Here is a 26,101-nt window from a genome sequence, read left to right on the forward strand (position 1 = left end):
GTATACCTGATGAAGAGCACCAATTACCTAAAGATCATATTTGCTAGGAGAATGATTACACTTGTTGACCATGAGTCATGTCTTTTTTGGCAACAATCAAAAGATGCGGTTTTCAAATTGAAGAGATGTGATTGTTGGGAAGGAATCCAACTCTATTCTCTGCCAATACAAAACGCACGCATATGCATATACATATTATATATATATATATATATATATATATATATTCTTGAAATATCCTACAATACACACCCTAACAATGGTCAAAAGTAGTGTGCTGGTGTATCATGTTGCCTAGCTAGCTACATATTCATATTTTGTGGTTGCGAACTGGCTTATGGGATTGAGGCAACACAAAAAATGGTGAGTTTTTCAGGCAACACTCATGTGTGCCGATCAATTAAGGGTTCAAAATCGTGAAAATATAATGTACGTACTACGTATACCAGTTCAATAAATCTTTTTTACTTTATACAAGACCAACGTGCGTTGTCTTGTTATTTGATCGACTAAAAGTTGTTATCGTTTGCTAATATATATTTGTGACCTCAGCTTATCAAGAAATATGATTTAATAATAATAGTTTTGTTGTCCTTTTGGCTCTCTTAATTTGATTCTATACATTAAAATTTGATTTCACTTTCTTGCCTGCTTCCTGCTTCTGCATGCAGAGGCGGATCCACAGTGGGGTCAATGGGGTCGCACGACCTCTTGGAAGCCATGGAAACAACTTTAGACACCCCTTGGAGCCGCTGGTGAGATCCCTTGGCTGCACACCAAGTGTTCGACGAAAGGTCTGAAAGAACTCCTCGGCTGGGGTGGTTGAAGACGAACTGCGCTGGGAGCATTGAAGTATGGACGCCAGCTCCACGCTCAAGATGTATGGTAGATGCGGAGTTGTTGAGGATGCAAACACTTTGTTCCTCACGATGTCTTATATTGATTTAGTGTCTTGGAATGCTATGATTGCAGCTCTCGGATGTGGTGTCCAAGCAATAGGACTTTTTGAGCGAATGTTGAAGGAAGATATGCTACCAGATAGAGTAACTTTCCTCATCATTCTCTCAACTTGTAGTCATGCTGGTTTAGTCAAAGAAGGGCGCCATTATTCTAGTTCAATGCGTGATTCTTATGGTATTAGCATTTAGCCCCTATGAAGAACATTATGCTCGCATGATTGATCTGTTGTGTCGGTGCGGGGAGTTCACAGAAGCCAAGGACTTGATTGAACCTCAGACGCGAACCTCAGATGCCGTTTCTATTAAAAAAAATTGTGCACTGCGCGCTATCCTTATTGACCCCACAAACATTATTTCCTGGATCCGCCACTGTCTGCATGCATACAATATTGCTAAGTTTTGCATTTTGGACATATGGAATGTTTTATAACTCAACTTTTGTCCTTGAATTACGTTGTTTTGTGGATGCACGGGATCGGTGGTTAGAGATCTCGTCTTGATCGCTGTCATGCAAATAGTACATACGTAATACAAAGATTAGGCAGAGGTAACTTTGCGTAATTTCTGGTGCCGCTCTATGCTGTGCGCAGGTGTGCGCATCGCCTGCGCGTAACGTCTTGGAGATGAAATCCCAGCCTTCCACCTCTAAGGCCTTAAAACCAACGGATGTGATGAGTGTTAAATCCCTTGTACGCAACCCATGCGCAGGGGAGAAATGACACTGTTTTCTCACCATGATCGAATGGACTTATAGCAGCTTCAATATACCCACCACAGGCCTAAGTTTGTAGATAAAATCACCACTAAGAATTTGGGCCGATTCTGAAATATCGAAGCCCAAACTTAGAAGAGATTTTAAAACGGGATTTGAGATTTTTCGTCACCAGACTTGACCCAGCGAAGCTGGCAACGAATACAGTACACACCCACCCACGCCCACCTAGGAAATCCCTTAATCTTAACGCACAAAACCCTTTGGGAAATTGACATTTTGAGAAAAACATTTTGAAAAGCTTCCTGGCTCAGAAAATGATAAAACCATGCAACCAATAACCATATTTTATTGTGTTAGTGCACTGTACAAGGGATTAATCACCGGTGTCTATATAACACATGAAAGTAACATATTCCTGCTCATCTATCTCATTTGTAGAAGAGATGTAAACGTTTCTATTCGACTTTTAATAGATTTCTCTTCCCATTGAGTAGAGAAACGTAAAGAGTGAGGTTCTCATTTTGATCCCGTTAAAATTTGAATGGTGTTGTTGTGTCCCATATATTGGTCCCATTGAGTACAGAAATGTCTACATGATTCTATCACAAGCAAATAACATGTCATGTATCTTGAGAATTATGATAGCAGAAATAAGCCTTAGAAAGTAAGCATCTAAGGTCACTTCGGTATGTGAAGGTCAGGGCCGGCCTTACAGGTAGCTAGGTAAGGCAATCGCCTAATTCCCCCAACTTCTAGGGGCCCCCAAATTTTTTATATGTATGTATTAGTATTAATACTTTTAAAGTAAGAAGGATAACACAAAAAACTTGGTGGCATAGTGGAAAAGAAAGCATTTATTTGGTTACCATCTCCTGTTCAAAACATGAAGAAGACTCCCCAAACAAGTATTGTTTTTCCAAATATAATTAGAAAGCCTAATCTAATAACAATTTAGATTATGTAAACTCAATTAGTACATATGCATCTAAAAATGCAAGATGGATTCTCTAATATTTATATATCTTTCTTGTTTTAGTATTAATTTTTAATAGTATTTGATGTAGAAATACATTTTTTTTCATGTATTAGCGAATTATTTCTTCTACATATCAATGTACAAAGAGTCGGGAGTTCGATAATTCTAGAGCCCCACTTTTAAAGCTCGCCTAGAGCCTTCAAATTCTCAGGGCTGGCCCTAGTGATGGTGCAAATTGGCCTTTCCTATAGCTTGAATGGAAACAGAAGTTACAACAATACACTTGTTTTGTACCTCCTGTCATTCTCATGTTGGAGTGACTCCCAAATGGTTTTGATCATAAGGAATTTTCAAAACTTTCATAGCATACAAAAGGAAACTGGACTTTTTCACTTCGATTTCTTAAAACTCATTTAGCTATGATCTAACCGATGATGTTATTCAAATCACATCATCGACCTTGTTCCCATCTGATGTCCTATCCTACATATATTAGTTATAAATTTAAAAAGAGAGAGGGAGAGTCCGAGAGAGAGAGAGAGAGAAAGAGAGGGACAATAGGAAAAATGGAGAAGGGTCCCGTCCCTTCTCTTTCAAGCGCATTACTATTGAGTATGATGCAAGATTTCTAAGAACTTCACTAACTTTGTAAGACTAATGAGAGAAGATTTCATAGTTCAATTCTAATGGTACAAAACTGTTCTCTACGCCCAGAGAGAATTCCAAAAACATATAATAGAGAACTGAGAAGCAGAAAATACCAGTTTCACGTTACATTTTCAGTGTGATGAGCTTTGTCAGTAAACTAAACAGCCCAACATCTAAAGCAATAACTAACTTAGATGAACTTCTAGACTCTAACCATGACTTGACTGCAACTTTTGTTGTCACAAACCAGCCAGCCTTGTCTGAGGCCTCATGGAATGGAGCATTCAATTCCTTCAAATGCGACTAAAATACACCCGCCAGACCTTTGTTTGAATACTTAAGTTTCCCATATCCAGTATTAATTCCAAGCAACGGCAGAAGCTCCTCACCGGATTCCAATACCCGAGATAGGTCATTAATCCAAACATGTAATGCAGTCAGAGCTGCCCCAAGAGAGAGGCCCTTGAGATACAAAGACCACTAGGTCTGAGACCTTGACTGTAAGCCTATATATATCTGAAGTGTGATCCCCAAGTCTAGTAGCTCACAGGCTCTCTCCAAGAGATTGAGGTTCACACAAAGATCAATCAGGCAATTGGAGTAAGCCTTCTTTACATCTGAACCAATCGAGTTAAAAAGTTGTGATGTTTCGTTCTTGAACTTTTCACTACTTTCTTGCTTCTCCACTAAAAGTTTTAACACATACCCTAGTTTTTCATCAGCCCTCTCAATGCAATTCACAAGCTTGCAAAGTTCTTCCTTTGGTGTTTGAGTCATCACATTCAGGAGACAACCACAGAAACGCTCATCTGGTGTTATACCCAATTCTAGGAGTTGATTGAATATCTTGACAACGTCATCAGTGCGTTTTGCTTTACCCTAGCATTGGATGAGTGATGTCAAAATAAAGATATTTGGCTCAAAACCAGCTTCCAACATCTCATTCAATGTTGCTTCTGCCTCTATGACTTTCCACGCTACAAGAATACATGGTAATCATGGACGAAAAGGTCCAACTGTCAGGCTTCAGTGTTTCAGAACTCTTCATTTCTTCAAAAATTTCAACGGCTTCGTCGGTGTAACCAACATCAGCACACATAGCTAAAAGGGTGTTATAGAGAATTACATTTAACTTCAATCCCTTTTCCTTCATCTCTTTATAAACATTAAGAGAATCATCACAGTAAGGAGCTCTACCATAGGCCCTTAAAAGAGTTGCATAGGTTACCCAATTTGGTGAAAGCTCATTGCTTATCATCTGTCAGTAAATTTTCTTGGCCTGCCAAGGTCTCCTAGCTCTTCCCATAGCATCCTTCTTGGCCTGCCAAGGTCTCCTAGCTCTTCCCATAGCATCCAACAAAGTGTTATAAATAACCAAGTTTGGCTTAGTCCCTATAGCTTTCAGTTCCTCATAAACATTCAAGCACCCATCAAAATTCCCCGATTGCCCGTGAATTTTGATGAACGTAGAAAATGTCACTGGATCAATGCGCCGCTTCTCAGTCCTAGCCCGGTCATACAAACTGAAAGCCATTTCAACCTTACCCGCACGTCCATAGGCGTCAATCATAGCCTAATAGGTAACATCATCCGGATTACACCCAAAACAGGGCATCTTCTCAAACCACTCCACAGCCTTATCAAGCAAAGAACACATCCCAGAGCAACTAATCATAGTCGAAAAGGTAACATTATCGGGGTTAACACCTCTCTGAAGTATTTTGTCGAACAGCTTCTCTGCTCTCTCCATATCCTTACCCTTCCTACACACTTTCAAAGCCACATTATCCAAAATCACCTCCCGCTTCGGTTTCAACCTCTGCTGAAAGTAGTTAAGCGCAAGCAAAGCATTTTCCGGATTGTTCATGCTATTCAGAACCACCACAGCGTTTGGTTCCAAAATATAATCCCCTAGACCATTTAAAGCTTCGAAAACATCACTTTCAATCGGAGTGCAAGAGTTCAAATACTCAGCTACTTTCACCAAAGAAGCTTACCTGGAATCGTAGGACTTGTGCCGCAGCTGTGAAGTTCTGGGGCAGCTGGGATTGACCCAGATATAGCTTTTCGAGAAAGACCCGGAATTTCCATCTGGCTTTTGAATATTTCCAATTTCTGGAGCTTTGGAGTTCTGGGCTTCTTCTGCAACTGGGTCTTGCAAAGAAACATGGTGTATTTGCAGAGAGGTTCTTGACTGAAATTGCAGTGAAGGAAAACTGAGTCTGTGGGTGTTAATTGCAAGGCTTAGGAGTCGGAAATCAGTCGGGGAAGAAGAAGAAGGGAGAGAGCGGGAGGGAGTTTGGGGGTTGCGGAAGAGAAATGAGGGTGAGGAGCATAAGTGATAAGCCATTTTCCTCACCCTGTGGGGGATTATGAAAGGTGCATTTCTTTTGCTTTTTTTTTTTTTTTTTTTTTTTTTTTTTTTTTTGGAGAACCTCGGCGGTACGAGGGAAATTTATTGATAAGAAAAAAGAAGATACACCTAGACAGGGGGGGACATAAACCTAACCCCTCATAGAACAAGAGAAAAGAAATACAAAAAAGGGGGGGACATGCACCTTACCCCTTTTGAGAAAAGAGATACAAAAGAGGGGGGGACATGGACCGTACCCCTCTTGAAAAGAAAATACAAGGAAAAGACTGGGCGGACATAAGCCCAAACCCCTCTATAAACCTAAAAGGTAATAACCTGCAAGACAAGCTGCAAAACAAAAGAGAATCCAAAAAGGTTAGGAAAAGAAAGGAGAACACACATCAAGAAGAGGAGACAAACCTGTAGGTTGGCATGCCCAAGAAATCTGAGTGCAGAGGAGGAAGGATCTCTATAGGGGGAGTGGAATGCCAAACAAGTGAAGATGATAGAAGCCCTAAATTGGCTAATTTGTCAGCAACAACATTCCCTTCTCGAAAAATATGAGAGCAACGAAAAACCATGTTCTGCAAATGGAGAGTACAATTGTTCCAGCGTGTCTGGAGAGACCAAGGGGGAGAGAAAGATCCAGAAGCAAAACATGATATTACACTAGAAGAGTCGCTTTCAAGCCATAAATTTTGCCAGCCCCGCGCGTGGGTCAATTCGACAGCAAGGATGACAGCATGGAGCTCCGCATAGAAAGAAGTACGATGGCCCAAGCTTAGGGAGAAACCACCAAGAAAATAACCTGCAGAGTCACGAAAAACCCCGCCACATGCCGCAGGACCCGGATTACCTTTAGCAAGGCCATCAGTATTCACTTTAACCCAAGAAAAAAGAGGGGGGTGCCAACGAACAGGGACAATAGAAGGAGCTTTACAGGAGTTAGGCGATATTCCAAGAGAAACTAAAAGTTGCCTATCCAAAATGCCTCGTACATGGCCAGGGGTGAGAGCTCCAACCTGCCTAATCCAGGCCGAGGTGGAGCGGCAGAGACGTGAGAAGGAGGGAGGTTTGCCTTCAAACTTCACTTTATTACGCATCTTCCAAATAGCCATTAGTAAGAAAAACCCTGAAGCTATCCAGACATTGCGAAGATGTGGAGAAAACCGCTTTGACAGAAAAACAAGCCATAGATCAGAGAGGGAGCCCGTAGGTGGAATAAAAGTGCCAAATTGGGTAGCTAGCCAACGCCAAGCACATTGTGCAAATTCACAACTAGAAAATAAGTGGTTGATAGATTCAGAATTCTTGTGACATAGTTGGCATATTGGAGCCAGCGGGATGCCTCGGCGCTGAAGTTGATCCTCCATTGGGAGCTTGTTGAATAGAATCTTCCAAACTAAAATAGAGTAACGAGGTGGGATGAAAGGACGCCAGATAATGGAAGCCCAACTCTTAACAGGAAACCGATGACGAACAATTTCATAGCCATCGGAGAACGAAAAAACACTAGAAGTAGAAACTTCCCAAATTAAAACGTCCTTATCCTCGTCAATTGGAAGAGGCATTTCTAAAATCTCTTTAGTTAGGTCTGGGAAAGTAGAAGAAAAAATAGAAGGAATAACCCATTTTCCCATACGAATAATATTTGAGACCTTAGTACGAGATAAAGAATGAGCAATCTCTGTTGCACCAACGACGTCCACAATAGGCTTATCCAGCCATTTATCAACCCAAAGGGAAGTAGTAGAACCATTTCCAATCACCCAACGACAATTCTGAAACAAGATATGAAGAATGGATTTAATACCAGGCCATATAGAGGATCGCTTATAACTACAAGAATATAGGCGACCATGTAGCTTGAAACGTTCCCGAAGATAAATACTCCAAGGGGAATCAGTAGTAATAATAAGCCATCCAAGCTTTAAGAGAGCAGTAGTGTTAAGAGAGCCAAGATCACGCAAACCCAAACCACCTTCATTCTTCGGAGCACATATCTGACGCCAAGAAACGGTAACAGACTTCTTGGAGGTTACGTCACCAGACCATATAAAATTGCGAGCACATCTTGAAAGAGGCCTTAGCAAGGAAGAAGGCCACTTATAAACAGAAAAGCTATGCAAGAGCATACTTTGAAAAACTGATTGAGTGAGTTGAACTCTTCCTGCCATAGATAAAAGTTTCCCCTTCCAACCAGTTAACTTAGCTTTAGCTTTATCTGCCAAGGCTTGAAGATAACTCCTTTTAGGCTTGCCACAGAAGATTGGAACTCCTAAGTAGACAAAAGGTGCTTTGCCTTCTTTGAAACCCAAGTAACTCTCAACCACAGCTTTGCGATGCCTTAAGGTAGAGCCCAAGTAGAAAGTACTTTTTGCCTTATTGATAAATTGACCAGAGGCTCTACTATATCTATCGAAGAAACCTTGCAAATTACGCAGAGTGACACCATCACTTCTACAGAAAATGAATAAGTCATCAGCATAGAGAACGTGAGAAGGAGAGATACAACCTCTTGGAGCAAAAGTTGGCTTAGTAAGCCCATCAAGTTGAAGACGACTCAGGCCCCTTGATAAAGCCTCCTCAGCTAGACAGAAAAGTAACGGAGAGAGAGGATCCCCTTGGCGCACTCCTCGGGAACAAGAGAAAAAACCATGCGGGGAACCATTAATTAGGATGGACAATTTAGCAGATCTTAAGATGGTAGAAACCCAGTCTATAAAACAAGTGGAGAACCCAAAGTTAGTAAGCACCCGCAAAAGAAATGACCAATCTAAAGTATCAAAAGCCTTAGCTATATCAATTTTGACTCCCATATTGCCACCACGAGTTTTTTTGTCAAGCACATTGAAACATTCTGAAACAAGGCCAATACAATCTGTGATACGACGGCCAGGTATAAAAGCAGCTTGATGCGGAGAAATAATGCGTTGAACAACTGAGAAAGACGAACTGCCAAAATTTTGGGAATAATCTTAAAGAGAAAGTTTGCCAAAGCAATAGGTCTAAAATGAGTCATGGAAATAGCGTCTTCCACCTTCGGAATCAAAACTAAGAAATTACTATTGGCATTGGGGTATAACCAATTTGATTGAAAGAATTGCTTCACAAATTGAATAACATCAAAGCTGACAATATCCCAACAATGGTGATAGAAAAAACCTGGAAAACCATCTGGCCCTGGCGCACTGGAAGCACTTAATGAGAAAACTGCCTCCTTAATTTCCTCATCAGTAGGTAATGCAGATAAGAGATCATTTTCAGAGTCTGTGACCATCGGCTGGATGACTTCACAAACCTCATCAATACCTGAAGGGGTGAAAGAAGAGCCGAACAAAGTCTGATAGAAATTAACAATATGGTTCTCAATTGCCAGCGGGTCAGTAAGAAGATTGTTTCCATCAAGAATACAACTGATATGAGAGCTGGATGATTTAATACGAGCATAGGCATGAAAGAAAGAAGAATTTCTATCCCCTTTAGTTAACCACTTAACACGAGCTCTATCTTTCCAAAATGCCTCCTGCATTTGGAGAGACTCCATTACTGTAGTCTTGGCGACAATCTCCTCCTCGAAAAGATCATTATTTATACCCTCAGTTGAAATTCTTTGTTGAATCATAAAAAGATTATGCCGAGCATTAGCCACTCTATTATGGACGTCACCAAAGACCGAAAAATTCCATTGGCGCAAGCAGGTTTTTAGAGCTTTCAATTTTTGCAGAATGATAAACATAGGACAACCATAGACAACTGTATTTCTCCAGCAATGAGTTACAGTTTCTCGAAAAGATGGATGTTGAACCCACATTGATTGAAAACGGAAAGGACGATGACCACTGCTCAAAACTCTAGAACCAGAGAAGATAAGGGGGTTGTGATCTGAGACTACCTTTGGCAATGCTATGCAGTTAGAATGGGGCCAAGAATCAAACCAGCTAATATCACACAAGGAGCGATCTAACCTTCTTTCAGTGCGACCACGTGACCTCCAGCCATTAGACCATGTAAAGGCTGCCCCAGATGTGTTCAAGTGGGTAAAGTTACAAGTGTCAGACATATTACTAAACTGAGTGCATGAAGCTTGGGATGGTCTGCCTCCTCCCATCTGCTCGTGGGCGCCCAGGATAGCATTGAAATCGCCAATAGCCATCCATGGAACTTGTGTTTGTGGGCGCAGAGAGATAAAATCAGCCCACAAGTCTCTTCTTTTGATAGGTGAAGTGCTTGCATAAACAAATGTGAACTGGCTTGGGATATGGTCAAAAGTACAGCGAACCGTAACCTGTTGATCCGAGATAGAAATAACTAAAGGGTCTGCACAAGCCGAAGATGTTAGTAACCAAAGATTAGGAGCAAGAGTTCCTCTAGAATTAAAAGTAAGAGCAGATAGATTTAAAGAATCCCAATAAGCAGCTGAAATAGAATTAAAAGTCACCATAGGCTCCGCAATGCAAACCAAATCCGGGTGATGCAACCGACAGATGTTAGAGAGCTCCATCCGAGAGTCATCGTTACCAATGCCACGGATATTCCAGAAGAGAACCTTCATTTATAACGAGCTGGTATTCCTCGGACCCTACTTGGATATGGTTTATCAGAGGGTTGATTAAGATTGGCAAGCTGTTTTTGTTTTTTCCGTTGACTATTAGATAACACAGGAGTAAAACCATCCATATCACAGCCTTCTATGTGATTGACAATATCGATGACATCCTTAGCTAATGTCGCAACATGTTCAAAACCAGGGGGAATGCTATGGTTGTCATGAGGATCCTGCATGCCAAAATTATTTGGGACATCTGTGTTGCCCAACTGCTGACTATTCTGAGCTACCGTCTCGACCTGCTCAAAGCCAGAAGGAGTGCTAGAGTCGTCACAGAGATCATGTGGGCCAAGATTGTTTGGGACAATGGTGTTGCCCAAATGCTGACCATAAGAAAGACCATTCTGATGATGTGATCCATCTGGAGACAGCGATCCGGTCATAGAATTGCTAATATGCGAAATCCCAGGGGATTGAATACTAATATGCGTATCAGCGGTGTCAGTCTCTGGTATGACATTGCCAGAAACAGTTGGCGTTATTCCAAGAAGAGACTGAAGAATGGGCTCAGCATTACCATCATCCGCTGCCTCAATACCTGCAGGCAACAATTGATCAACCTGTTGAAGAGGTTCAGAAGCATGTGACCCACAAAAGACATTAACCGGTATTGTTGTATCTTTTATGGGACGATATTCCATGTGCAGTTGACTGCGAGAGTGATCTCCGGTTTTGTTGTCACCCATGTTACCACCCTTTCGCGTCCGGCTACGAGAGCGACCTCTCGACATCTGTTGAAGTTGTCTGCAACTATTAGCCAAGTGCCCTATCAAACCACAGTGACTACATTTGGGCGGAAAATTTTCATAAACCACCTCAACCGGGAAGCCATGACTTTCTCTTTCAACCATAAGAGATGTAGGTAAATCATCTGCAAGATTGACATCAACTAATATACGTGCATAATAACCATATTGCCTTGCCCTTGTAGCTGAATCTAGTTGCAAGGGAGTGCCGACCCCTCTCGCAATTTCCATCAAGTGTCTAGGATGCCAATATTCCTGACTCAAACCAAAAATTTTGATCCATACCTGAGCATGAGTTTGAGGGAGAACATCACCTGGTTTAAAATCTGGCGTCCATTTTGATAACCTGAATAACCCAGTAGCAAGAGTACACGTGCCGCCACCCCATGCCCGTCGCATATCATCTTCCTTATTGAAATGGATATCAAAATAACCTTTACCTATAGGAACCAGGTTCCATGGTGCAGTAGGGCGCCATGCATCTTCTAAGCAAGATTTTAGAGCACCGGTCTTCATTGGCGTAGAACCCTTTTTTAGGAGCAAACGCCCAAGGAGATTATTTTGAAACAACTTCAACTGTTCTTGGTATAGATCCTCGCTAATTTTGACATATGTTTTGTCCCCACGCACAACCGGAGTTGGAAGTTGGCTGAAATGGACGTCTTCAATTGGGATGGAAACCACAGAAGCAAAAGTCCTTGCCTTCAGAATTGGTTGAGCGGGGGGTATATTAGTTGTCGGCATAACCGTCTCTGCAAGAAAACCCCATGGACATACGATATTTGTGCCCATGATAATTCAGTTTAGAGTTGTCAACACCATAAAGCAAGGTTGAACGCAGAATAACCTTGGGCGGTTGAACGCAGAATAACCTTGGGCACCCTGAAAAAAAAAAAAAAAAAAAAAAAAAAAAAGCAGATTCTCTGGAGCAATTCGTCGAGCAGGTACAAGGCACCACAACCAAGCAACCAGAGGCAGATCAAGCTTCCGGCAGGAGGAGGTGCTAGTACCGAAGAGAGCTTTCAGATTGACTGGGGCAATTCGTCGAACAGGTACAAGGCACCTTACTGAGTTCCAAGACTGAGTAGTGAGAGTGAGGCGGAGGTACCCCTCATGCGGATGGATAGCTCTACTTCTTTGATTGACATGGCTTTATATTCGGAAGAAAACCCCATGCTTCTCTTGGTCTCTGCTCATCCCTGGGAAATTTGTTTTCTTGTTGTCCTGTACTCGAAGAATTAACTACAGAATCAGAAGTGCAGCAGTTTTGGGATTGTGCCGTGCCGATCGATTTCGATGATCAGAATTTTATATGAGATGCTCCACTACCAGATTCATGGAGAAACCTGAGACAGTGTATATGATGATGATTTACAGACCAAGGTTGAAATGATTGTCACAGAAGGTGATCAAGATGACAACATTCCACTTTGAACGCATTTCTTTTGCTTTGCATTCACAGGACAAATATCTTTTTGAACTTGTATCGGGCCTGGAAGTGATTTTACGGCTTCGGAAGATGTTCGAAACCCAACTTGAATTTCCAAGAGCTTTACGATCAGATAAAAAGTTTATTAAAAAAGGCATTGTTTTGTATAAGCATTAAGGAAAATGTTATGATTAAGCTTTTTCATAGCAGTTTTATCATCGTTTTGTAGGTCCAGATGTTCAAAAGCTTACGTGTAGGAAAGATGAGTTTAATATAAAGAAATCACAAACCATAACAAAATTGTGAGTGTTAGCTCATAAATTTTGTAGAAAATGCAACAATTGATGTCATTTAAGGTGTTCAGAAGCATTCTTATCGTAATAGAAAATTAAGAATAAAATCACCTCCACATCCAAATCTCCTTAATGTCCCATAAGAATTTTAAGATTCTTACGGTTAAAATTTGACACAAATATAGGTTATATATAGTTCTTGGCAAAAAATCTATAAATCAATAAAACACCGTAAATATTAGCTCACAAGAAAATATTAAATTAACTATTGAGCATAAGAATATGTTGCAGAGGTAGAAAAATGTTACGAGCCGTTAGGAAATGGTGGGTTTTTGTAGGGTATCAGCCGGAATACAAACATGGTGTTGGATTAGTAGACACGTGGGGTTTTGGCTTTTGCTTATTTTTGTATAAACATATCAATTAATTCTCGAACAAACAAAAGGAGAATGGAATGAAAAGCAGGCATAGGAGTAGTTCTTGTTTCTGGGAACACATTATTATACACGTATCTAGGTTACTGCTGCCTCTCTCTCTCTCTCTCTCTCTCTCTCTCTCTCTCTCTCTCTCTCTCTCTCTCTCTCTCTCTCTCTCTCTCTCTCTCTCTCTCTCTCTCTCTCTCTCTCTCTCTCTCTCTCTCTCTCTCTCTCTCTCGTCGACATTTGGAGGTGCTGAGGGATTTACAAATTAAATGATGTGTCGCTAATAAGAAATTAACATATTTATAAACGTTTAAGTAATAATCAAATCATCAACTTTCATGTCATTTAGTTAATAAAATTTAGTCTACAAATTTAGTCTTCTTAATATTACTTTTTAGTTTATGGTAGAATCTAACGATGTGGGGCTGAAAATGATATAGTTGAGCATTGTTAGACGAGGAATGGTAGCTAAATTTCATTCTTTAGTTTACTCATATGAGCCCTGAGAGGCCAAGGAACACACTATCTTGATCAACTAGTGTAACTCATATAAGCTTCAGAAGCTAAGAGATTGCTTCGGGATGGGTTTTTGTTTTTGTAAAGAACGAAAAAAATATAGTTTAGATTAGAACATGCTGGTAGGAGAGAAAAATGGTTAGCTTTTGGAAATATAGGTAAATATAGAAAAATAATAATGAGTTTTTTTAAAAGAAATCAAAATTTTGTTTGTGTTAATAGAGTTCATGTTACATTTAATAAATGAGAAAGATACGTAGCTAGATTCTTCTGTTCACACCTCCTCAATTCCACTCTTGACCAATAAGAACGCACGCGCACGCACTGTGCAGGACAAAGAAGGGAATGTGGAATGGAAACTTTTATTGCATTGAAAATTGTAGCAGCCACCAACTTCATCTTCATCTTCATCTTCATCTTCATGATGAGATGTATCTCTCTCTCTATAGTATATACTAATGATATAAGAACCGATTAACGTGATTGTGACTTGACAACCACCAAGATCAACGACCAACTTTATTATTCACTTAACAATATATGACCCTCCTATAATATTAATATCGAACACTGCTAAAATATTATCCCGAGATTGAAGAAGGTGTCACAGTCACTGTTCTAAAAATTCCTGCCTAGGCCCCGTCTAGGCGTTAGGCCTCAGCCCACCGTCCCGATTAATGCCAAGGCCCCAGCCCACCGTTTAGACCACCTAGGCACCCGCCTTGCCTGCCTAGCCCGCCTAGACCCGCCTAGCCCGCCTAGGCAGCCGCCTAGACCCGCCTAGGTTGCAACTCACTTAGACAGAAAATACATAACTTTCATTTTGCATTTTGTTTTTTTTCTAATAAATTGTAAGAGACTTGTTTCATACTTGAATGAACAAACATTATATTCTTATTTCACATGTTTTCATTGTGTTCCAATACTTCATGATATATATGCATTCTATTTTGTAGTTTATGATGAAATTATATATATTTCAAGTAGAAGCAGACACTTATTTACCTGAAATATGATAGATTTACTTAAATCTGCCTAGTTCGCCTAGGCTACCGCCCCGCCTAGCCGCCTAGGCGCTAGACCCCAGCCCGCCGCCCGACTAGCGCCTAGCGACTTTTAGAACCTTGATCACGGTCCAACAAGATGATCGATGATTTACATGACTGTGCAAGATGAGGGATTTTCTTCACTGAAACTGTCAGGGCGGGTAACGTAATACCCCCTGTTGCCACCACCGTAACTGTCATACACAGGCCTCCCATAGTAACCATCATACTGGATGTACGGGGCTAGCCCCCCGCTATAACCACTGTGGCACGGCCCACCTGCATGCCCCTGGTAACAATCCATACAATACGCTTGGACATGCGATGAGGGTCCAGGATTTAGCAGGCCAACTTTAGGTTTACCGTCATCTTTAGGCTTACCGTCACCTTTAGGCTTACCGTCATCTTTAGGCTTACCTTCATCTTTAGGCTTACCTTCATCTTTAGGCTTGCCTTCATCTTTAGGCTTCCCGTCAGCTTTAGGCTTGCCATCATCTTTGGGTGCTTTGGGCTTGCCGTCATCTTTGGGTGCCTTGGGCTTCTCGGGCTCTTTGATCTCAATGCTTTTGACGGCACTCCCACCTTTGCAGCAAATCTTGTCCCTTATCTTTTCTGGACTGCAGCATACCACTTTGATAACCACTTGGTTTTGCTTCTCGTCGTATATCTGGTCTCGTATTTCTCTTGTTCACAAACACACATTAATTTACTCAGTTTACATTTAATCTAAATTAATCTTATTTTCCCAAAAAGAAAGAACTTTAACTTTGGTATTTCATCAAATAACCATATAGACGAATCAAGGAGAAGAAAGACTCACGTGGGAATTTACAAAGAACTTTTTTAACCTTCTTGTAGCATTTGTCACACTGAAGATCTACCTTCAACACCATAATCGTAACCTGAATTATCCATTTTTAATATTAATAGAAAAAATATGTGCATTAACCAAAGATTGACAAGAATGAATCTTCAGAAAATATATAAATATACAGAAGATTGTTGTGCAAAAGTGTAGACAAAAAGATGTGGAACAGTGCTGCTGGACAATCAGGGTTCTAACTGACTGACAGGGAAGAATCATGGTGAAAGTATGTGGCCAAATCTGTAACACAGAGAGAGAGAGAGAGAGAGAGAGAGAGGCAAAAAGCAACAAAATAGCACAGAGGAAGGGACTTGGAGACTTATTAGGATATAACAAAAAAAGAACAGGAACCACAAAACTTAAACAAGAGCTTAAAGCCTTTTAGTTTTAGCCATACAATCATCATTTGGGTTATCTACTTATCCTTGGAAGAAGAAAATGAAGAGAACACAAACTATACCAAATATTACGTACCTTTTCCTTTTCCCCCATTGCAGTGAGTAGTGGATGCTCTCAGGCTCAGATCTGGACGAGAACTTCTCAACTAAAATGATTGAATGGGACAAAAACTTTAACGAAATCAACTTTTATAATTATATATGCATATTTATACAAAAATATACAAAAATAGGAATACAATTCGGTGGAACAAAACAGAGAGAGAGAGAGAGAGAGAGAGAGAGAGAGAGAGAGAGGAGAGAGCAATATTTGATTAAAGTGGCTTATTAAAAAAAAATATGACAAATTGCTTGTTAAGAAAGAGTGAAAAAGAAAGAGGGAGAGAGCGCACAATAGTTCGTACATAGGGCGAATGGGCTGCGAACACGTTGATATCGGTAGGTTGATCCCACGCTATGGTGGACAAAAGTTTCATTGTAACTGTAATACAGATAATACACAATGTGTCAGTGATAGAAAATTTTATTTTTTAAGTTATTAATTTTTTTAACACAAGTAGCTCACTATTTTTATAATAACATGTGATGTACCATTCTATATTTTGGACACACTAAAAGTTATGTCATTGTAATGATTGAGAGTTGTCGTTATGGAGGCAAATTGTCTACCTCCTGTTTGGGTGCCCTTCTCATCCTCTCATATTTTGTGCGGTCATGGTTAAACCACGTTAACATTTTATATGCTTATTATTTTTTGTCTTATTATCTCTATAAAAAAAATTAATATAAAATGTTGACGTGCCCTTAATTGTGACCGTACAAATAGAAGATGATGAAAAAAAACACCTAAACAGGAGGGTAGACAATATGCCTCCTCGTTATACGAAGATAGGTGACTTCCTGATGATCGCTAAAAGTTGAAATTTCTTGCACATGCATGTGCTGGCTTTGATTCACCCACCTCACCTTCCATACTTTCCAACTTCCTGCTAATATTATTATAAGTAAATGATTAATTATCAAAATAAAATTACATCCTAAGTTAATTATAATTATTAAAGTTCACATAGAGTTTGGTGGAGAGGCGAGATGCCAATATTATTTCAAGATCGTCAAATTAATGGAGAAAAAACTATATTGTAGGGTCGATAGTTTGGTCAAGTGCAATTATGGATCATGCACCCCCACATGGCACACGGAAATTCCTCCAGTTGTCCCTACATCTTAAGTAACAACAGGTGCCACCCATCTTTGACTAGCTACTTGAAGTTTGGTTTGTTAATCCAAACCGGTGAAGAAACGTCTGGTAATTAGGTTGGAGTAGGATTCTCTCTTCTTTTATTCCCATTCTTTTTTCTTCTCTCCTCTTACATGTTACTTTTTGTCTTATTGTTTTTATAAAAAAATTAATATAAGATGTTGACGTGACTAAACCATAATCATTCAAATATGAGGAGAGGGAATGAAAGAGAGATTAAGAGGAAAGATAATCCTCTTCCAATTAGGATAACGACTTTCATTCAATTGATATGGCAACATTTTAGAACCACACGTACATACATGCTGCATCATAAACCCTATTACCTGCAATGTACCGGACAGAGAATGGATGATCAAAATCCAAAAAGCGTGGGCTCCAGATGACAAGAGCGTGGCTGAGGTTCAAATGTCCCAATTTCATAGAGGTGGGTTGCTCACACAGTAGTGGTTGATCAATCCGATTTGATCTTTTCTTCTTGTACGTAAGTGCATCACAGCTCATTCATATGTACGTAAGACTTGATATGTTTCGTTTTGATACAACCGACAAGAAAATGAGGATGAGATTAGTGGACATTAGGTGCAACGATATTTAAATTAATTAGTCGTTCACTTAATTATCTTTGTTTCAAGACTAGAAAGTAGTACACTACACACCCTAACAATGGTCAAAAGTAGGGAGTAGGATTCTCTACCCTTCCATGTCCTCCTATTTGAACGGTCACGGTTAAGCCATGTCTTCCTATTTGAATGGTCAAATATGATTTAATAATAATAGTTTTGTTGTCCTTTGGCTCTCTTGATTTGATTCTATACATTAAAAATTGATTTCACTTTCCTGCCTGCTTCCTGCTTCTGCATACATACAATATGGCTAAGCTTTGCATTTTGGACATATCGAATGTTTTTTAACTCAACTTTTGTCTTTGAATTACGTTGTTTTGTGGATGCACGGGATCGGTGGTTAGATATCTCGTCTTGAACGCTGTCGTGCAAATAGTACATACGTAATACAAAGATTAGGCAGAGGTAACTTTGCGTAATTTCTGGTGCCGCTCTATGCTGTGCGCAGGTGTGCGCATCGCCTGCGCATAACGTCTTGGAGATGAAATCCCAGCCTTCCACCTCTAAGGCCTTAAAACCAACGGATGTGATGAGTGTTAAATCCCTTGTACGCAACCCATGCGCAGGGGAGAAATTCTGCCGACACTGTTTTCTCACCCTGATCGAATGGACTTATAGCAGCTTCAATATACCCACCACAGGCCTAAGTTTGTAGATAAAAATCACCACGAAGAATTTGGGCCGATTCTGAAATATCGAAGCCCAAACTTAGAAGAGATTTTAAAATGGATTTTAGATTTTTCGTCACCGGACTCGACCCAGCAAAGTTGGCAACGAATACAGTACACACCCACCCACCCACGCCCACCTAGCGAATCCCTTGATCTTAACGCACAAAACCCTTTGGGAAATTGACATTTTGAGAAAAACTTTTTGATAAGCTTCCTGGCTCAGAAAATGATAAAACCATGCAACCAATAACCATATTTTCTTGTCTTAGTGCACTGTACAAGGGATTAATCGGCGGTGTCTATACATAACACATGAAAATTAACATTATTCCTGCTCATCTACCTCATTTGTTAACATTATTCCTGCTCATCTATCTCATTTGTAGAAGAGATGTAAACGTTTATATTCAACTTTTAATAGATTTCTCTTCCCATCGAGTAGAGAAACATAAAGAGTGAGGTTTTTACATTTTGATCCCGTTAAAATCTGAATGGTATTTTTGTGTCCCATATATTGGTCCCATTGAGTAGAGAAACGTCTACGTGATTCTATCACAAGCAAATAACATGCCTTGTATCTCGACAATTATAATAGCGGAAATAAGCCTAAAAAAGTAAGCATCTAAGGTCACTTTAGTCTATGACGGTCAGGGGCGGCCCTGAGGGTAGCCTGGTAAGGCAACTGCCTAAGGCCCTCAACTTCTGGGGGCCCCCAATTTTTTTTTTTATATGTATGTATAGTGTATAAATACTTTTAAAGTAAGAAGGATAACACAAAAAACTTGGTGGCGTAGTGGAAAAGAAGGCATTTATTTGGTTACCATCTCCTGTTCGAAACATGATGAAGACTCCCCAAACAAGTATTGTTTTTCCAAATATAATTAGAAAGCCTAATCTAATAACAATTTGGATTATGTAAACTCAATTGGTACATTTGCATCTAAAAATGCGACACATGTATTATCTAATGTTTATATATCTTTCTTGTTATAATATTAATTTTTAATGGTATTTGATGTAGAAATACATTTTTTAATGTATTAACAAATTATTTTTTCTACATATCAATGTACAAAGAGTTGGGGATTCAATAATTCTAGAATCCCACTTTTAAGGCTCGCCTAGAGCCTTCAAATTCACAAGGTCGGCCCTGGTGACGGTTTTTGTACCTCCTGTCATTCTCATGTTGGAGTGACTCCCAAATGGTTTTGATCATAAGGAATTTTCAAAACTTTCGTAGCATACAAAAGGAAACTGGACTTTTTCACTTCTTCGATTTCTTAAACCTCATTCAGCTATGATCTAACCGATGATGTTATTCAAATCACATCACACATATAGGCGCATTACTACTGAGTACGAGGATGGATTTCTAAGAACTTCACTAACTTTGTAAGACTAATGAAAGAAGATTTCATAGTTGAATTCTAATGGTACAAAACTGTTCTCTACGCCCAAAGAGAATTCCAAAAACATATAAATACAGAACTGAGAAGCAGCAAAGACCAGTTTCACATTGCAGTTTCAGTGTGATGAGTTTTGCCAGTAAACTAAACAGCCCAACATCTAAGCAGTAACTAACTCGGATGAACTTCTAGACTCTAACCATAACTTGACTGCAACTTCTGTTGTAAAAAACCAGCCAGCCTTGTCTAAGGCCTCATGGAATAGAGCATTCAATTCCTTCAAATGCGACTCAAATGCACTCGCCAAACCTTTGTCTGGATACTTATGTTTCCCATGTCCATTATTAATTCCAAACAACGGCGAAAGCTCCTCACCGGATTCCAATACCCAAGATAGGTCATTGATCCAAACAAGTAATGCAGTCAGAGCTGCCCCAAGAGAGAGGCCCTTAAGATACAAAAACCACTAGGTCTGAGACCTTGACTGTAAGCCTATGTATATCTGAAGTGTGATCCCCAAGTCTAGTAGCTCACAGGCTCTCTCCAAGAGATTGAGGTTCACACAAAGATCAATCAGGCAATTGCAGTAAGCCTTCTTTACATCTGAACCAATCGAGTTAAAAAGTTGTGATGCTTCGTTCTTTAAGTTTTCACTACTTTCTTGCTTTTCCACCAAAAGTTACCACATACCCTAATTTTTCATCAGCAATCTCAATGCAATTCACAAGCTTGCAATGTTCGTCCTTTGGTGTTTGAGTCATCACATTCAAGAGCTTGCATCTGCAATGTTCATCCTTTGGTGTTTGAGTCATCATATTCAGGAGCTTGCAAAGTTCTTCCTTTGGTGTTTGGGTCATCACATTCAAGAGACAACCACAGAAACGCTCATCGGGTGTTATTCCCAATTCTAGGAGTTGATTGAATATTTTGACAACGTCATCAATGTGTTTTGCCTTACCGTAGCATTGGATGAGTGATGTCAAAATAAAGATATTTGGCTCGAAACCAGCTTCCAACATCTCATTCAATGTTGCTTCTGCCTCTATGACTTTCCCGCTACAAGAATATATGGTAATCATGAACGAAAAGGTCCAACTGTCAGGCTTCAGTGTTTCAGAACTCTTCATTTCTTCAAAAATCTCAACGGCTTCGTCGGTGTAACCAACATCAGCACACATAGGTAAATGGGTGTTATGGAGAATTACATTTAACTCCAGTCCCTTTTCCTAAAGAGCATCATCACAGTAACGAGCTCTACCAAAGGCCCTTAAAAGAGTTGCATAGGTTACCCAATTTGGTGAAAGCTCATTGCTGATCATCTGTCGGTAAATTTTCTTGGCCTGCCAAGGCCTCCTAGCTCTTCCCATAGCATCCAACAAAGTGTTATAAATAACCAAGTTTGGCTTAGCCCCTATAACTTTCATTTCCTCATAAACATTCAAGCACCCATCAAAATACCCTGATTGCCCGTGAATTTTGATCAATGTAGAAAATGTCACTGGATTAATGCGCCACTTCTCGGTCCTAGCTCGGTCATACAAACATGGTGTTGGATTAGACAAGTGGGGTTTTAGCTTTTGCTTATTTGTGTATAAACATATCAATCAATTCTCGAACAAACAAAACGAGGAATGAAAAGCAGGCCTAGGAGTAGTTCTATTTTCTGGGAACACATTATTACACACGTATCTAGGTTGCTGCTGCTGCTTTTTCTCTCTTGTTGACATTTGGAGGCGAAGAGGGATCAAGGATTTGTTTACTTTAGAGTAATGTTAGGAAACTAAATTTGTAAATAAAATTTGCAAATTAAATGATATGTAATTAACACTTAAGTAATAATCAGATCATCAACCTTCATGTCATTTAGTTTACAAAATTTTGTTTACAAATTTAATCTCCCTAGCTGCTCTTTAGTTTATGGTAGAATCTAACAATGTGGGGATTGAAAATAATGATATAGTTGAGCATTGTTAGATGAGGAATGGTAGCTAAATTTCATTCTTTAGTTTACTCATATGAGCCCTGGGAGGCCAAGGGTTTGCTTATGGGTTGGGAATTTACGTGGATTGAAACACACTATCCTGATCAATTAGTGTTACTCATATAAATTCTGGGAAACCAAGAGATTGCTTCTGGGTGGGTTTTTGTTTTTGGTAATGAAAGAAGAAAAAAAAATAGTTTAGATTAGCACACGCTATGGTAGGAGAGAAAAAAGGTTAACTTTTGGAAATAAAGGTAAATATAGAAAAAAATAATGAGTTTTTTAAAAGAAATAAAAATTTTGTTTGTGTTAATAGAATTCATGTTACGCTTAATAAATGAGAAAGATAAGTGTAAAATGCAAATGAGGAAGGTAGCTAGATTCTTCTGTTCACACCTCCTCAATTACACTCTTGACTAATTGTTTATTAGTAGTTGATGAAAATCAACTTGCGAAATAGGAAATAACTAATAATGCACGTGCAGTGTGCAGGACAAAGAAGGGAACGTGGAGTGGAAACTTATATTGCATTGAAAATTGTAGCAGGCACCAACTTCATCTTCATCTTCATGATGGGATGTATTTCTTTCTCTATATGGTCTATATTAATGATTTAAAGAACAGAATAACATGATTGTGACTTGACAATGTTCATGTGAATCCGTTAACAACCCGTTAAATAACGGGTCACTTTGGATCAACCCGTGAACACCCATTAGTTGATGATGTTTTAGTAATTTCAGTAAAGTCTTAACAACAAAATATAAACTCTATGCAAAAAAAAAAAATAATAATAATAGTTGTTAACGGATGAAACGGATGACCTGTTAACTTAACGGGTTGGGTTCGGATGATCCATTAACTTAACGGGTCGAATTTAACCCAACCCAAACCCAATAAACCCGACCCGTTTACAGGTATACTCTTAGGTGTGGTTTGGGGTTGAGATTATTTCAAAAAGAAAGTTGAGATAAAAAAAGCTAGAGTAAAATTTGTGTTTGGTAACTCAGCTTATTTTCAAAATCACTGTCATTTTAAGCTGAAGCAGCAAAATGCAGCTTCTCAAAACCAGCTTTTTTTTTTTCAAGAGGGTGAACAACAGAATTTAATGAAACTTTCACAATCTCATAAATACCCTCCTCAATTTCTCCTTCTTGCTGTGTTGAGCTCTTCATGAGTCTCTGTCTCAGTCTCTTCTTTCTCTTTCTAGAACCAGAAGCTCCAATTCTTTAAGGTTCGTTTTGGTTTCAGATCGGGTCCTGCATTTGTATAAATTGGAGCCGTTTGATCGGCGCTAGAACGGATTCGGATTTCAACAATCGAATTCGCTTTTTGTCTAATTGGATGGTCTGATTGGGGTTGAAGATGAACCCGCTCTACTGCATTGCATCGGTTTCGATGGATCGCGACCGGGGCACCCCGGTGGCGGTGAAAATGAAGAATTTTGATCTGGGTTTTTTCACAAAAAAAGAAGAAGGTGATTTGAGCTTTTCAAAGAGAGAGGATTTGGATGGAGTGCTTGCAGTTGTATCATTGAAGAAGAAGACTAGAGGATAATATAATGGAATAAAAAATGGCAAAAGTGGATTAAAATATCGTAAGAATAATGACTAGATAATGCTGGAATGAAATATAAAAAAATGGCAATAGTGGATTAAAAATTGTAAAGAAAATTAACCTATATTTGTTAAGAAAATTAAATTAATAGCACATCTAGTATTATACCATTTTTGGTTATTTTACACAGTCACAATTGTTTTACATAAAAGTTTACCAAACACTATCATACTGCTTTTTTTTTTCAAAAGCACTTTTACGCAAAAGTTTAGCAAACATTCTGCTACTTTATTTCACAGTCGCTTATTCTTACAGTACAGCAGAAATAGCTTTTTTTTTAAAGTACAACAATACCAAACCAACCCATAATAATAGGAAGTTTTAACGAAAACTACCTTTATTTATCATTTTACATTAAACCTAAGTATTTTTTTTTGGATTTTTTGTCTGTTTTCCTATAATATTAATATCAACCGACAAACTGCTAAAATATTATCCCTAGATTGAAAAAGGTGTCACGGTCGAACAAGATGATCGATGATTTACATGACTGGGCAAGCTGAGGGATTTTCTTCACTGAAATAGTCAGGGTGAGTAACACAATACCCCATGTTGTCACCGCCGTAACTGTTATACACAGGCCTCATATAGTAACCATCATACTGGATGTACGGGGCTGGCCGCCCGCTATAACCACTGTAGCAGGGCCGCTCGCCACAACCATTGTAGCTCGGCCGCCCGCCACAACCATTATAGCATGGCCGCCCGCCACAACCACTGTAGCACGGGCCATCTGCATGCCCCTGGTAACAATCCATACAACATGCGCGGACAGGCATTGGGTACCCTAGCACAGCAAGATCTTTAGGCTTGCAGTCATCTTTTTTTTTACCGCCATAACCACTGCAGCACGGCCCACCTACATGCCCCTGGCAACAATCCATACAACACACTCGGACAGGTGGTGGGCACTCTGGCACAACAGGATCATTAGGCTTGCAGTCATCTTTTTTATTGCCGCCATAACCACTGCAGCACGGGCCACCTGCATGCCCCTGGCAACAATCCATGCAACATGTTCGTACAGGCGGTGGGCATTCTGGCACAACATGATCTTTCTTACCGTCACATTTAGGCTTGCCATTACATTTAGGTTTGTTGTCACATTTAGGCTTATAGTCACATTTAGGTTTGTCATCACATTTAGGCTTACAGTCACATTTAGGCTTGCCGCCACATTCATGCTTGCTGTCACCTTTAGTCTCGGGCTTGCTGTCACCTTTAGTCTCGGGCTTGCTGTCATCTTTGGGCTTCTCGGGCTCCTTGATCTTGATGCTTTTGATGGCACTCCCACCTTTGCAGCAAATCTTGTCCCTTATCTTTTCTGGATTGCAGCATACCACTTTGATCACCACTTGGTTTTGCTTCTCGTTGTATTTCTGGTCTCGTATTTCTCCTGTTCACAAACACACATTAATTTACTAAGTTTACATTTAATCTGAATTAATCTTATTTTCCCAAAAAGAAAGAACTTTAACTTTGATTTTTCATCAAATAACTATAGACGAATCTAGGAGAAGAGAGACTCACGAGGGAATTTACAAAGAACTTTTTTGACCTTCTTGTAGCATTTGTGACACTGAAGATCCACCTTCAGCACCATAGTCGTAACCTGGATTACCCATTTTTAATATTAATAGAAAAAATATGTACATTGACCAAAGATTGACAAGAATGAATCTTTATAAAATATATAAATAATACAGAAGATTGTTGTGCAAAAGTGTAGACAAAAAGAAGTGGAACAGTGCTAATCATGGTGAAGGTATGTGGCAAAATCAGTACCAGAGAGAGAGAGGGGGAGAGAGAGAAAGGGGCAACAAACAACAAAATAGAATAGAGGAGGGGACTTGGATTCTCATTAGGATATAAATAAAAGATTAGGAACCACAAAACTTAAACAAGAGCTTAAAGCCTTCTAGTTTTAGCCGCACCAATCATCATTTGGGTTATCTGCTTATCCTTGGAAGAAAAAAATGAAGAGAACACAAACTAAACCAATTATTACGTACCTTTTCCTTTTCCCCCATTGCAGTGAATAGTGGATGCTCTCAGGCGAGAACTTCTGAACTAAAATGATTGAATGGGACGACTGCTCTCACGAAACCAACTTTTATAATAAAGAAATTTTAACGAAACATTCATGGTACTGTTCATTTTTAACGAAAAATCACATTTTTATTTTTTTTTGGTATCATTTACTACACCTTTATTTGTCATTTTTCATTAAAATTAAAAAAAAAATTGAACTTTTCGTTAATTTTTTTTTATAATTATATATACATATTTATACCAAAATATATAAAAATAGGAATACAATTCGGTGGAACAAAGCAAAAGAGAAAGAGAGAAGAGAGCAATATCTATCTTTATATAAAGCCAACACAAAAAGTGAATAATGTTTTTGGGGTCACCAAGCTTCATAAAAAATATTTGGACAAAAATACCTTCAAGACAAAAAAAAACTTCAAAGATATCCCAAAATAATGCAGGGGTTTTGTCATTTTAACAATATTTTTTTAATAATTAATTTTTTTGTACTTTTTTTAATTAGTACCTCACAATAG

The 26,101-nt window shown here is 39.3% G+C and overlaps 2 protein-coding genes, 1 long non-coding RNA gene and 2 pseudogenes across 7 annotated transcripts in view; 1 reads left to right on the forward strand and 4 right to left on the reverse strand.

Moving 5' to 3' along the window:
• The window catches only part of LOC103446810 (protein PYRICULARIA ORYZAE RESISTANCE 21-like), a 44,153-nt gene extending 27,835 nt beyond the window's left edge, over nt 1-16,318 (reverse strand). Inside the window, exons 1-4 of one of the 2 annotated variants that reach the window (XM_070806445.1) lie at nt 16,052-16,318; nt 15,533-15,614; nt 14,795-15,393; nt 14,141-14,270 (exon numbers count right to left, since the gene is read on the reverse strand). In XM_070806445.1, the coding sequence (XP_070662546.1) occupies nt 14,822-15,393; nt 15,533-15,614; nt 16,052-16,069 (672 nt within the window). In that variant the 5' untranslated portion in view covers nt 16,070-16,318 and the 3' untranslated portion in view covers nt 14,141-14,270; nt 14,795-14,821. Of the gene's footprint in view, nt 1-14,140; nt 14,271-14,794; nt 15,394-15,532; nt 15,615-16,051 lie in introns of those variants that run through there. The other variant, XM_070806447.1, reaches the window with a different exon arrangement.
• Nucleotides 252-1,425, forward strand: LOC139188980 (uncharacterized). 2 transcript variants are annotated; one of them, XR_011572437.1, is made up of 2 exons: nt 252-363; nt 672-1,425. It is a non-coding gene; the product is annotated as an uncharacterized lncRNA (long non-coding RNA). The 2 variants fall into 2 exon arrangements; XR_011572438.1 differs by having other exon boundaries at nt 258-429.
• On the reverse strand, nt 3,372-5,694 carry LOC114827496 (pentatricopeptide repeat-containing protein At4g16390, chloroplastic-like; annotated as a pseudogene).
• Nucleotides 16,319-20,096: 3,778 nt separating the features above from the next.
• LOC114827497 (pentatricopeptide repeat-containing protein At4g16390, chloroplastic-like) lies at nt 20,097-21,663 on the reverse strand (annotated as a pseudogene).
• A 2,078-nt stretch (nt 21,664-23,741) lies between these two features.
• Nucleotides 23,742-25,898, reverse strand: LOC103446807 (protein PYRICULARIA ORYZAE RESISTANCE 21-like). Of its 3 annotated transcripts, XM_070806444.1 has the most exons (4): nt 25,547-25,898; nt 25,065-25,146; nt 24,622-24,930; nt 23,742-24,480 (listed from the first exon to the last, which is right to left on the reverse strand). In XM_070806444.1, the coding sequence occupies exons 1-4, from the start codon at nt 25,562-25,564 to the stop codon at nt 24,017-24,019; spliced, it is 873 nt and encodes a 290-aa protein (XP_070662545.1). In that variant the 5' UTR covers nt 25,565-25,898; the 3' UTR covers nt 23,742-24,016. The 3 variants fall into 3 exon arrangements, with proteins under 3 accessions (XP_070662545.1, XP_017190540.3, XP_008384170.3); XM_017335051.3 differs by having other exon boundaries at nt 23,742-24,930; XM_008385948.4 differs by having other exon boundaries at nt 23,742-24,927; nt 25,547-25,599.
• Nucleotides 25,899-26,101: the final 203 nt, after the last annotated feature.

The sequence above is a fragment of the Malus domestica genome, chromosome 10 (genome assembly GCF_042453785.1).
Source record: "Malus domestica chromosome 10, GDT2T_hap1".
NCBI lineage: Eukaryota > Viridiplantae > Streptophyta > Magnoliopsida > Rosales > Rosaceae > Malus > Malus domestica.